The following is a 14,297-nucleotide window of genomic DNA, read 5'->3' as shown; positions in this document are numbered from 1 at the left end:
GCTGACGTGCCGTCGAAGTGCTTGCTTTGAACCTTCCCCTCGCCTCCTGACTAAGCAACTCCTCCGTGTTTTTCGGAGCCATGCATCACCTACTCCCTGAAGACCTGGAGGTGCGCTGTGGCCTCCCTGTTCTCCACCCTCTCCTGTGCCGCACTGCTTACCTGGGGTATTCTACCCATAAGACCACTGGTTCAAACGCTGTCCAACAACTCTACTGGACGTGACTGACTGACCACAGCAGAGCTGGGGAGCATGGTGACGTACACCTTCCTGCTGGAGACCCGCCCCAGAGTGAGACTCACCCGAGCTGTGGCATCCCCTGAACACCACAGGGTGTGCTGGGGCACACTGCGGTGCACACGGGACCAGCCTCTTCATGGCTGGACTGCAGGGGCTGGGGCCCTCGCGGGGAGACCTCTGGTGCACCTGCCTCCTCCTGGCCCCCAGCAGAGCGGCAGCAGACCACACAGGGCGCACCTCGTCTAGGTAGGGCTTCACCAGGACCTGGCCGACCAAGGCCTCCGCGTCCCGCGTCTTGTCGAGCGTGGCGTAGGTCCGCAGGCAGTGCCGGACGATGCCGACGTCAGAGGTCTGCAGGCCCGCCAGCAGGAGGCCCTCCAGAGACCGCTGCAGCATGGCTGTGATGCCGGCGATCCGCTGCAGGGGCGACGGCCGCAGAGCCGAGTCAGGACCCTTTCTAAAACTGCCATGCACGCACAGTGTCCTGCCCTGCTGAGGACTGCGCACGCTTAGGACACCGACATTTCCTGGGGACTCAGAACAGACCCTCCTCCTCCCCAGTCTCCTTGTAAGTTCATTTCTAGTTCATTAAAGAATGGAGACCTAACTACAGTACGAGAAAAAGTTGTTTTTCTCTAAAGCTGTAGAGCAAATCTTTTTGATAAATATCACACACAGATTTAAAGTCCAATCAAGAACACTGGAAAAATTTCACCTGTCTCACACCACATGTCAAATGACAAAACATTCAGAATTATTACTCTTGTAATTTAGAAAATGTGACTGAATCTTTACACAAGATCTGTAACATATGACACTTAGGAAGCAAGGCCCCCCAAACCAAAACCGAGAAGAAGTCAAGACTGGTTCCAAAATCCTGTGGATTCACAACTAGCGCAGGCACATCACAGGTTAAGCGATCACTCAACAGGTGCGACTCCAGCCAACTCACCGGCCTCACTCTGTCCAGCAGAGGCATGCCCTTGCTCTGGACGGCGTGGAACTGCAGCTGGTTGAACTCTGTGGCGATCCTCTCCAAGGTCTGTCCAGTCAGCAGAGGGCTGGGGTGACAAGCAGAGCCTGATTCCCAGGGCGTTCCCCTCCAGAGAAGGAGCGTGTGACCAGCAGCCTGGGGCTTGCCACCTCCACACTCGGCCTCTCAGAGCAGTTTCTGGGCACCCTGCCATTAGGTCAAGCCAGGCTTCCCGGCCATCAGTCTGCTCTCCCTCCAGGCCACGAGCACAATGTGTTCTAGGTGGCCAGCACAGGCTGAGCATGAGGGTCCACGAAGTACACCTTCCCCACGCTCTCCATTCCCAAACTCCTCCTCTGTCTCCACCTCTGCTCTCTCTCCCTCTCCTACTTATTCCTACTTCCCCAAATCCTCTCCTACTTCTGTACCTGCTCATTCTTCCCCTTATGAAATTCCTCAAATGTTTCTAAAATGCCAAAAGCTTATGTTACAGCTTACTTTAAAATTAAGTTGCTTATAGTCTATTTGCTCTGGGTCCCAGAGAGGAGGAATTCATTGTGTCATGCCACCTCTATCTGGGATAAACACACTTCTATCCCTACACACATGCTGGATACAAAGAACTTCCACTGGACAAGCAGCGAGTGAGCAGAAACAGAGGGTCCTGTCTGGACGGAGAGGAGGCGCCACCCTGCGGGAACACTCACTAGTTACCACATACCCTGGCTGTGCCTTCTCTGCAGCTCACGGCTGCTGATCTGAGTTCAAGCAATGTTCCTGAAGGTGATCCAGAGCAAGGAGGAGCTCAAAGTCTCCTGCACCAAGAGAGATGCTCCCAGGGAAGGTACAGAGCAGCACCCAGGGACCAGGGGTGAAGTCTGGCAGGCCTCCTTAGGTACCACTGGGCCCACGCTATGGGTGTAAAGTGAAACCTGGCCCGAGTCAGGGATCTTACAGTCTGATGGGAAAGCACGCAACTTAGTCAACGGCTCCCAACCCACAGAAAAGCTCCTTGGAGGCTGCTGGAAGCACAGAGACAGAGCATCTGAGAGGCCAGGGAAGACCTCCTGGACGAAGTGGTCCTACAGTCCCATCCATAAAGGTAACTTCTGCAGTATCTTGTTAGGATGTTCATACAGTCTAAGGCCCGGTTAAGGAGGGCAGGGGAATGACAGTGTCTACGGCAGGGGAGGAGAGTGGGTTTCCAAAGCAAACCCGGTGTTTCCCCAGTTAGCACAGTACCTTAAACAAGTACCTTTCCACACTCTAAGCATGCTATGAGCTGGATGTGGAAGACACGAGAAGTAGGCAGACCACAGGAAGGACAAAGTGAAGGAAGCCCTGGGAGACAGATGGCCACAGGTAACTTGTGGGACGCAATTCAGCAGGGCTCACCATCAGGGAACCAGAGCAGACTCAAACAGTGGTACTCAGGAACAGAGGTGGCCAAGAGGGCTAGTTCAGCATTTGCTCACCGAATGACTCGAGCAAGAGTCAGCTGCGACGGGGCCAATCTGCAGGACCACTGGCAGCTGCAGAGTCAGTAGAGAAGATGAATGGCCAGCCAGGCCACGCCTGAAAGAGGCAACTGAAGAGGGAAGGCAGGAGGAGACATTCACCTCCAAGACTGAGAAGCAATGCAGCAGCACCCCTGCAGGACTGCCTAGTGCATGAGAGGAGGCAGCAAAGGACAAAAGAGAAAAGTGACTCCCCTGAGGACTCCAGGCTGGGTCTGGAGAAAAGGTGGCACTGTTTACTGAGACGAGAGAAGAGGAGTTTTCTGCTGGTGGCGAGAGGAAGAGAAGGATCACGAGTCCAGGTTTCAACAGGGTCCACGTGAGGTGTCTTAGAACAGACCCGAGACTCTAGTGGTTGGGCTGGCCCACGTCTGAGGCTAGAGAGAAGAGCCCAGCCCTCCAGGGAGCTAACAGACAGCAGATCAGGGCACCCAGAGAGTGCAGACGAGGAGTGTGGCCTGAGAACAGGACACTGGCAGAGCTGGCCTCAGGGGAAGGGGAGCCTGGTGAAGGAACTAGGCGGGAATGGGCGAGGGCAGAAAGCAGACGGGGTGGGCATGGGGAGCCGAGTGAGGGCACAGAGGAGGGCTGTCAGTGCTGTGGGAGAACTGCGAGGCAGAGGAGCTAGGGACGACCCGGACTCCACCCGCCAACTTCTCAGGTGCTGCGGTGACAACACAGGTGATGGGAAGGGCAGAAGCACCAGGACAGAGGCCTGCAGCACTGACCACACCCCCGACACCCTATGGGGTGGGCGAGGCCTGGAGCACACATCCCCTCTGCGGGGTGAGAGGCAGAAGCAGGCTGTCTCTATGGCCCTCCAGGTCCCACACTGTAGTTCCCAGAAGGCAGGACACGACCATGCTATGACCAGGCTCTGTCTGGTCTTGGTGGCCTCCCAGCAGTTACCCCATCCTTCCAGGGAAGGGCCGTGGCTGCCAACTCGACTGAGGCCTGTGAGATACAGTGCCAGCCAGCTGCCTCCACGCCGCAGGGGGAGCACCCGCAGTGCAGCCTCACCCCACAGGTGGCACTCGGGCCCCGGCTGGCAAGTAGCACTGAGCTGTGTCTGCCCACTGCACCCTGGAGCTTCCTGCTGGGGTCCGTGGGGCTTACACTACCCACTCCGGAGTCACTCATCTGCCTACTGGCGTGAAACTCAGAGTGGACAGTACAGACAGCAATGGCGTGACAAAGGACAAGGCTGTCTGTATCTTGGTTGGGAATTTCCGCTCCACCATGGACACATTTCAACCACGTGTGTACTGTACTATTTCTTAATGACGTAACGCACTCTGAACCTGAGACACATCAACCGGAATACTTTGGCCTACTGAAAAAGAGTAAGATCAATGTGGTTTCCACACATCAGCCAGGAGCTCACTCGTTCGTGGTGAGGCAATTTGGAGGTACAACCTTCCACAGCAGCACACTGCCTTAGTCCCAGAGAGGTGGGGGTGGGAACTGTGCCTACAGCCACCCTGGCCCGTAAAAGCATGCACTGTAAACTCTGGCAGTCCAGTTTTCTTGAGTTACTCTTAAGAACACTAAGCCAGAGACTTGGATTTTCTTATGGATCAGTCCACCCCAGAAGAAATGAACTCTAACAAAAACATTTCTAGCCTGGGTATCAAGTATTCAATAAAAATACTTACCTGCTTGCTTCCAGGGCAGATGTCTCTTTAGAACTTTGAGAATTTAATATTTTTTCAATTTTCTCAACAGACTGAATAACTTGTATAAGCCTCAGCACACACATCTACAGAAGTGAAGGTTGAGCAAAGAGAAGGTGTCAGGATGCTTTTTCACAGTCACCTCATCTCCCCGTGTACAAGAGGGAGCCACAGAGCAGTGTCAACACAGCATACTTAGAGCACTGTACATTTCCAAAATGTGTACACCATACTGAACTCCCAAGAAAGCAAATCTTCATTTTGGCTTTCTAGAACCAGCATGTTGCAATATTCTGTCATTAGTTTACAGTTAAACAAAAAGTGACACTTTGCTGCTTTCTCAAATTCTGCATTCTTCCTTCTTTTTATTTTCCCCACCTTAAATGAGCCTTTCTGTTGGCACTACATTCATTTTCTTAAGACCACCCTTCAGGTTTTGTTTTGGTTCACGACCACACGGATCTGCTCCGTTACGTGAGCATGCTGCACCCCACACTAAAGGGTCTATTCATTAAAGACACTCAGATACAGTCATGCCCTGAGGAACAGTGCCTGGGCTGGGGGGGCTCAGGGACAGACAGTGCCTGGCATGCACATTCTAGCACAGTCCATCCCCAGCAACCAAATTTTAAATAAAAAAACCTCCCAAAAGCACCTTACTAAGCATCTGCTGGGAACAAGTTGTTCTAGACGTGGGAACATGAGGGAGCTCTCCTAGAAAGTGCTACGCTCTTTTTTTTTTTTTTTTTTTTGGGAGCTGGGGATCGAACCCAGGGCCTTGTGCTTACAAGGCAAGCACTCTACCAACTGAGCTATCTCCCCAGCCCCAGTGCTAGGCTCTTGGTCGGAAAAGCTGAGGGGCCTTCGGGAGAATAAGGTCTCCAAGTCAGGCTCTGTGCAGAACACAGTCCAGGATGAGAATCCCGAATTCTAAATCCAGTTCAGCAGTAGGCAGTGACAAAAGAAAGTTAACAGGGCACTGCGCAGCGGGGCAGCAAGGCTGGGTGGAAGTGAACTACGTGGCACCTCCCGCTCCAGAGGGGGAGCCTGCAGGGGAGCTGCTGCAAGAGCAAGCCCCAGCACCTCGGAAAGGCGCAGACAACACCCCTGCAGGAGCCCCGCGAAGCGGCAGGCTCCCCAAATCTGAAGGCTACACACCCCTTACACCAGCGTCTTCCTCTGAAAGAAGTGGAATTTCAACATAGTGACCACTTGGGTACCTCTGAAACTCTGCCCTCCGTCTTTAGTAGGTAATGGGACTGAGAAGTGTGAGACAGGAGGGGCACCTGGCTGGCCTGTCACGTACTTCTGATGCCACAAATAAACTAAAGCACAAGAGCAAAGTGCAATTTCTTTTTACAAACGCCATTACTTTCCCTCACCCATCTTATCCACAGGACTTGAGTCAATCAGGAACGAGAAGGCCTGGCACTGCCCCTCAGCAGCAGGGCCAAGCCACAGACCCCTGAACTTGAAGAACACCTCTCTGCTCTCCAGGAAGGTCCCAGGAAGAGCAAGTCGGACCACATGCCTGGAAGTCCCAGCGGCTACGGCTGCAAGAGCAGTGGAGGCTTTAAGGTCAGGATAGCAGAGTTTACCTTTTTATTCCTGATGTCCTCTTGTTTAGACATTCGTTCATCCACTGCCCGAATTCCCTCACTGACAGATGACCTAAGACTCTAAAAGAATAAAGAAAGTGCACTGAAAAATTAGTCTTGTAACATTATGAAATTTACGCATTTAATTCATTTCCAAAGAACTTGGTATCTACAGGCCAGGACTATGCAGATACTGACAGAATTTCAAAGTATGAGGCACAACTGCTGTAGGTTACTCAAAGTGACAGATAAAGTCAAGGTCATGCAGGGTTAACTGCCAAAATAAAAACAACACAGGTAGGATGACCAGCACAGGCAGCCAGGTAGGGAAGGATAACCTGGGCCGGCCCAGGCCTCTGGAGGAGAGTGTGCCCGAGGCAGACCTGAGAGCCTGCATGCTGCTGAGCACACAGAGGGGCTTCTCAGAAGACAGGTGGGGACAGACCGAGGCCCACGAGGCCCACGCCCAGGTGCACTGCAGGCTTTGGAGTGGGGAGAGAAGCAGAAATGGAGAGAGGGGCTGGCTTCGGAGGGCTCGGCCCAGACAGGGTCCTGGACCAGATTCTACACGTCCCGACACTGACCGCCCCGATGAAAATGGTGTTTCAAGACGTCAGGAGTGGATGGCCAGGAAAAGGAAGGAAGGTTGCAGGTGGAGAAACATGTCAGAAGCTAATGATTTAAGCCAACCAGGGGATAAAGAGGGATGAGGACCAAAATGAAGGTAATGGAAACCACTGGTATAAAGAGGACAGATCACAAAGGTTCTACAGGAAAGTAAATCCACTCGTCGACGTTAGGAACCTCCCAACGTCAGCTACTGTGCAAGCCCCTGAAAACACCACAGAGAAGAAGACAGCCTCGTACCTCAGTGACCTCAGAATCTCAGAGCAGCTTCACAAAGGATGCAAAGGTCTACGGCTAAACCCTTGGAGAAACGGGAGCCACTCACGTGGCTGTGGGAAAAGGGTGGGAACAAGGTGTGGGCAGGTGGCAAGGCAGGACTGGAGCCAGGTGCTTGAGAGCAGGACGCAGGAGGGTAACTGACGAGACAGAAGCTTGGGGAAGGCCCCATCCACAGGGCTGGACAGGAGAGTTGCAGGGACCCATGGAGGGATGTGGAATCTAGCAGTGGACCACCCCATGGAAATCTACCTCGACAAGCTTTTTAAAAATTAAATAAAATGTAAATGCCCAAGACACAGATCAGGATTTCTGCTGACCTGAGTTCCTTGGCCCCCATCCTGAGGATGCTGTTCTCCGAGCCTCCTTGTGTCGTACCTCAGAGCCGACTGCTGCCAGGCATTGTCTCAGGGCAGTACACTAGGCTGTCTGAACTACAGGACCCAGAGGTCAATACGGGAAAGGACAGCTCATCTGTGCTGGGGGCCTGGAAGTCGGGACCTGACACAGAGCAGGGGTGGGGTGGGTAGAGGACGGGGTAGCGCGTCCACTGGGCACGATGCCAGAACTGCCCTCTGATGTTTGTGGCTTAGGGTGGGGAGTCTCATTCCCATAGCAAGCACGGTCTCAGAGAAGCATGAACATACTGTGCCCGTCAGGGTTACGTTGATTTTACACCATTCTCAGTTGCACTGTGTTTAAATAGCTTCTGTAAGCTGCTCTAGGAACCTAATCACACATCTTATCAGTTGGGAAAACACTTGTACAATTACGAATGTTTAAAATGCAGTTCATTTGTAAGCTGGTGACTCCTTATTAAGGAGATGAGTTTTCAAAAAGCCACCTTCTACCCACATTTTAATGCCAACTCCAAGAACCTATCACCTTCAAGTCACACACGTTTCCAAGGTTGCATTATCACATGTGAAAAGAGAATCATTTGTGTCCTTTTTTCAGTGAGAGTGTGTAATCTCTGACCATTCAAAACCAGTGGCGAACTCATACTTCAGATAAAGCGCTAATTTCCAGAATCTATAAAGAACTCAAAAAACTCTACACCAAGAATACAAATAATCCAATCAACAAATGGGCTAAGGAAATAAACAGACACAGAAGAAGATCTACAAGCAATCAACAGATATATGAAAAAATGTTCAACATCCCTAGTAATAAGAGAAATGCAAATCAAAACTACCCTAAGATTCCATCTCACCCCAATTAGAATGGTGATTATCAAGAACACAAGCAACAATAGGTGTTGGCGAGGATGTGGGGAGAAAGGTACACTCATACATTGCTGGTGGGGCTGCAAATTAGTGCAGCCACTCTGGAAAGCAGTGTGGAGATTCCTCAGAAAGCTTGGAACGGAACCACCATTTGACCCAGCTATCCCACTACTTGCCCTATACCCAAAGGACTTAAAATCAGCATACTACAGAGATATAGCCACATCAATGTTCATTGCTGCTCAATTCACCATAGCCAGATTGTGGAACCAACCTAGATGCCCTTCAGTTGATGAATGGATAAAGAAACTGTGGCATATATATACAATGGAATATTACTCTGCCATGAAGAATGACAAAATTATGGCATTTGCAGGCAAATGGATGAAACTGGAGAATATCATGCTAAGTGAGATAAGCCAATCTCAAAAAACTAAAGGACAAATGATCTAGCTGATAAGCAGATGAGGACATATAATGGGGCGTGGGAGGGGTTAGCGTTAGGGTTAGGGTTAGGTTTAGGGTTAAGGATAAGGAGGGTGGTAAGAATGGAGGAAGGAAGGACTATATAGAGGGAAAAGAGGGGTGGGAGGGGTGGGGGGGAAGGGAAAAAAATAACAGAATGAATCAAACAACATTGCCCTATGTAAATTTATGATTACACAAATGGTATGCCTTTACGCCATGTACAAACAGAGAAACAACATGTATCCCATTTGTTTACAATTAAAAAAAACAAAACAAAACAAAACAAAAAATAGTGGTGAAACAAGTACACCATGCTCTGGGGCAGACTGTTTAATGTCACTTGGGAACTTACCAGAACCTCTTCTCGTAACTGTCCCAAAGGCACAGAAAGTTGATTGAGGGCCTTGTCCATGCCAACCTAAGAGCAGAAGACACCGTGGCACAAATGCTTCACAGGCAGGAGAGGGCCTAAGTGTCTATCTAATGACCGAGGTGGTACTGGGCTTGGTGCCATCAATACTCCTAGAATGTTAAACACCTGTTTATGTGTGAGGACCACAGAGGTAAGGAAAGTCATCAGCAGCAGAGGGCTCCCGATGCACACTGGCCTCTGCATGAAGCGTCTCAATGACCAGACACTCTTAAATGGAGGTGACTACTACGTGATCTATAATATCCCCGCTGGCACAAAAGCCTAAGGGCTGTGACCCTTGAGAAAAATCCAAACTAAATAGCATAGAAATAACGTTTCCTGGGTTTCTAATCCCACAGAAGGTTAACCCTGCAGTGCATTTCCCAAAATCAGATGTGGCTCGTTCAGTTTAATGCCTCTCAAAATTCCCATGGAGGTGTTTACTTTCTGTACTTCTTTCCAAGCATAGATTTAACAGCAAAATAAAATATGACCAAAAAGACTAAAAGGCAAACTTTGGGAGTATTGAAACTCAAGCATTTCTAAACTACATATACGAACTGACGTACTCATTACAAACTATTCTTGCATTTTATAAAATCAAGCCTCTCAGAGACCATCAGTGGCCACTGTCAGCTTGGTTCTGGTTGGCACATGCGTCTGAAAGCAAACTGAACGTTCCCTTCAGGGCAAATCCGCTTGTGCCAGTGTACTTTCCTGGCACCAGCAGTAGCTGCACCCATTCTGACCCTGCTACCTTCACTCTGCTGGGCCTTGACACCTGCTCAGAAGCAAGCAGGAAGCAAGTCTGGGATGAGCAGGCACTGCAAAGATGTACACTAAGAAAGTCCAGTTCTTCTATCAGTGAGGCTAGTGACCGCTTCAGGTTTCTAAGCACACGACGCAGGAGAGAAATCACATGCGCACGCGGTGCCTGGCAGGGACCGTGGCTCCGTTACCAAGTTAGTGGAGAGGTTGACGAAGTCGGCATAGTCCTTGTTGATGAGCTCCACCATGGCCGTTTTAAGCAGCTTGTAGTACAGCTCCAGGTCATCCCTCAGTTCTTCCAACTGCACCCGCTTCCTGCAGTCAGACACAAAGTGGTCGACGTCGAAATCCTCCTACGCAAAACCAGGAGAGGGAAAAGTGACTGCAGTGGTCTTGGGTTTCTACAAGATGAGCAGAGATGGCACTCGTCACTCACAGGCCACACACCGCACTGAGGGGGAGCTGCTGGTCACCCCACAGGTGCCCAGAAGGGGCCCGACCAGGAACACTCCTTCTGTGGCCTCCACTCTACAGAGGATTTAGTTTTCAAGATGACATATTTCAACTGGGTGTTTCTCAAAACAGGAACGGTTTTTTTCTCCTGAATTTTTAAGTGCTAAATGTGCATTTTGAGACAGGAGTTAAAAAAAAAAAAAAACAACCAGCATTCAAGCTTCGGGGATGACACTATTAATCTATTAATGTGTACTGGTCACTACTTAACACGGAGCTTCACCTCCTTCAGACCCCTACCGCCACGTGAGTGTGTCTGCACTACCACCACTCAACAGTCCAGAGGCTGGCTCAGCCAACTCCCACGTGCTGGACTTTAATACCACTCACGCTCTCTGCTCCCCTTTCTGGGGCTATGGTGTCCTGGTCGGCCGACCCACCCACAGATGGCAGGTCTCCTCTCCTGCACCTGCCACTTTGACTGCTACCAGTTGACCTGTCTGGTCACCAAGAATCAGGTGTGATGGTTCCTAAACTTGCTAAGCCACCTGACCATGTTATCATAATTATGCAATTTCATTAAACAGTGTATAAACCAACAACAACAAAAAAATGAGTGAAATAAGGTCACTGTTGTTTTGAAAACTAAAGCAGATGCTTTGGAAAGACCCAGTACGGACGAATTGCTGAGAAATTTTCTGTTAAACTGGTGAGAGACTTGGGAGGATTGGGGGCAGAGGAATCATACAAGTCCTGAAGGATCCTACACTCCGAAATGCCTTCAGGTTCTCACTCAAAGACAAACTGAATGCAGAAGAGACGTACAGAAATCTAACCAGCAGACCAGTTTTCAGGGACAAGAGCTTGGCATCACATCAGTGAAGAAAGCAAGCACACACGTTTAACATAAAACGCTAAGATCTATGTGCAGCACTCCTTGAGGTACTTGCTACCATTTTCAGTCAATCATCCAAACACCTGCCAGGGCTGTGACTTACCAAGTCACAGTTTCACAGCGCTTTTCTGGGGCCAGAATCAGCCTGGACTCTTGCTGCTTCAAACTACCAGACAACACCCGATGTTCACCTCACATTACATGTCACAGCAGAGAACACGGGAGATCTGGGCCTAGTCCCAGCCTTGTTATAACCAGGCGTATGATCTATGGCAAGATCTTTTCACCTGCTTCAACTAAACATTCTCTGAAGTTCTATCCAGATCTGAATTTTAGAAGCCATTCTAAACTGTACAACCCAGCTTGAGAGAACAAACTCTACCAGGTAACATTAGCACTCAACTTGCCACTGATGCATGTATATATTCTTGGATAAACAGATACTGTACAGTCTAAGGGCTAAACTACCCAGAACATCTCTGAACATGTACCAGGCAGCTTTTGATGTGATGGCAAACAGCCCCCAACTCCAGTGGCTTCTAACAACAGATGCTTATTTGCAATAACTATTTCCATTTTATGACTGTAGATTTATTAAACATTTGAAAAGGACCCAAAACTCACACATTTATGGTCAAATGGCTTTTGACAAGGATGCCAAGTCCATTCAACCAGGAAAGAGATGGTGAGGAAATGAGTGGATATCTCAATGAAGAGAGTGAATCTGGACACCAGTCTCATACCATTCACACAAACTTTAACTCAAAAATGGCTTAAAAAATAAAAGCTGACACTGTACAACTCTTAGAAGGAAGTAGAGATGATAGCTGCCGCCCTTTGGTTAGGCAGTGGTTTCTTCAGAACAACACTAAGAGCACATGCCATCAGAGAAACAATGAATAGGCTGAACGTAACTCAACAACACAGACAAGTCACCCAACTTAAAAATGGGCAAAGGATTTGAACAGATATTTCCCCAAAGATATACACGTGCACAAAAAGCACACAAAAAAATGCTCAATATCATTAGTCGTCAGGGAAATGCAAGAGGCCATTTCGCACCCACTGGCAGAACGAGAAAGGTCAGGGATGGGGGACCAGAAAGTAAGTGTCAGCGAGGCCGAGGAACAACTGGAACCTGGGCGGAGTGGCTCAGCGGCACAGCGTGCAAGGAACTGGGTTTCACCCCAGAAACAGAAACATAATAAAACCCTGAAACCTGAAGCCCTCACACAAGGCAGGTAAGAACACAAATGGTGTAGCCACAAGGAAAATGCCTGGCAGTTCCTCAAAAGGCAAAGAGAGCTACCCAGCAGTTCTACCCCTAGGAAGGTACCTGGCACAGCTGAGTGGCAACGCTCATGCCAAAACCTACCTGTGAACCTGTGACTGCTCCCAGTCACAGAAGTCTAAAGGGCCAGAGAGGAAACAACCCAGACGTCCATCAGCTGGCCAAGATAAACAAAACGTGGCCCAGCCATGTGATGGAACACCATTCGGCTGCGACGGGACTAAAGCAGGACGGTGCTGCAGCACAGGTGGAACACCCAAGCAAAGGGAACCACACCCACACACGGCTCCCTTTCCACGACCCTTCCCGACAGGCAACCCCAGGAAGACAGAAAGACGGCTGCCAGGGAGAGAAGAATTGAGCTGGCTGCAGACAGGTGTGGGATTTCTTTTTGGAACGATGGACATGCTCTGGAATCAGATAACAGATAATGACGGCACTACACAGTAAACATACCAGAGTCCAGTGAAATGTACACTTTAAATTGTTGAAATTTATACTGTGAATTTCATATATTTTTTTAAAAACACTTAAGTATCACCAAACAAAATGATCACATTAAATATCCTAAGTGACTTCAGACAGATTTTAGAGCAAGGAAAATTATTAAAATCAAGAGGGCATTAATTACATTCTAATATAGGAGTTGATTCTCTAGGATGACAGAAGAGTCTTTACTGGGCTGTGTCTGATGACCAATCACATGCAGTGGGCAGAAAGCCAGCAAGGCCAGGCTGGCCACAGCACCACCCACCAGCTGGCCCCAGGACACCTTCAGCTTCTTGCTCCAGCAGAGGTAGGCTGTGCTTCCTCCCAGCTCTGTGGAGCACTCCCAAGATACACACATCCTGGGCCATAAAATACACCTTAACAAATTTTAAAAACAGAGATCATACAAGGTGTGGTCTCAAACAAAGCAGAATGAAAGCAGAAATTGATAACACAAGATTTCTGGAAAACTCAAAAATACCTAAAGATCAAATACACTTCTAAATCAAACACAAGCCAGAAAAGTCTCAAGAGAAAGATTATTTTGAAATACATGAAAATAAATGTATGACTTAGCAAAATTCCTAGGGTGGAACAAAAACATGATTAAACAGGAAAATATAACATGAAATTCAAGTATTAGAAAATTTAAAATTGACTACCTAAGCTTCCACTTTGGGAAACTAGAAAAAGAAGAGCAAATTAAATCTAAAATAAGCACAAGAAATGCAAAAATAAAGATCACAGCAGAAACCAATGACATTAAAACAGGAAATCAACAGAAAAAAAAATCAATGAAACCAAAAGCTGGTCCTCTGAAAAGATCAATTAAATGGATAAAACTGCTGCCACCAGATGGAAGGGGGTGGTTACCACCACACAATCTCCAGGGAGAGCAACCTGGCATTTCATGAAGACACCGGGCAATTGTAAGGAATCATACAACTATGTCTCCCCTCCCCACGGACAGAAGTGGAGGTCATACGTCCTGCCTTATTCTGTGAGGCCAGTGTTACTCTAATTCCAAAAACATTGCCAGAAAGGAGAACTACACACCAGTCTCTCTCATGATCATAAACGCAAATGTCCTCAAGAAAATATCAGCAAATCAGAGACAACAATGTCTACCAAAATAATACATCACCAGGCATGGTGACACATGCCTGCAATTCCATGTACTCAGGAGGCTGAGGTAGGAGGATCATGAGTTTGAGGCCAGCCTGGGCAATACAGCATGACTCCATCTCAAACGAATTAACAATAATATGCAAAGCTGCTTTAACCTCAGAAAATCTATGACTCCATCACATCGACAAAGAAGTGTGATTAACAGATGCAGAAAAAGCATTTGACAAAACCCACACCCACTCATGACAAAAACATGCAGAAAG

General features: G+C 48.7%; 1 protein-coding gene across 3 annotated transcripts in view; it reads right to left on the bottom strand.

Moving 5' to 3' along the window:
• Cog2 (component of oligomeric golgi complex 2) overlaps positions 1 to 14,297 on the bottom strand; it is a 35,627-nt gene that overhangs the window by 14,824 nt on the left and 6,506 nt on the right. For 2 of the 3 annotated variants that reach the window (XM_047519881.1, XM_047519882.1), the window contains exons 2-7: positions 9,970 to 10,131; positions 8,951 to 9,016; positions 6,002 to 6,082; positions 4,386 to 4,489; positions 1,193 to 1,301; positions 478 to 657 (exon numbers count right to left, since the gene is read on the bottom strand). In XM_047519881.1, coding sequence (XP_047375837.1) covers positions 478 to 657; positions 1,193 to 1,301; positions 4,386 to 4,489; positions 6,002 to 6,082; positions 8,951 to 9,016; positions 9,970 to 10,131 — 702 coding nt within the window. The remainder of the gene's footprint in view (positions 1 to 477; positions 658 to 1,192; positions 1,302 to 4,385; positions 4,490 to 6,001; positions 6,083 to 8,950; positions 9,017 to 9,969; positions 10,132 to 14,297) is intronic. The other variant, XM_047519883.1, reaches the window with a different exon arrangement.

This window comes from Sciurus carolinensis, chromosome 12 (genome assembly GCF_902686445.1).
Source record: "Sciurus carolinensis chromosome 12, mSciCar1.2, whole genome shotgun sequence".
In the NCBI taxonomy this organism is placed as follows: Eukaryota; Metazoa; Chordata; class Mammalia; order Rodentia; family Sciuridae; genus Sciurus; species Sciurus carolinensis.
Note: the sequence above shows the minus strand (reverse complement) of the source record. Positions and strands in the feature narration are given on the sequence as shown.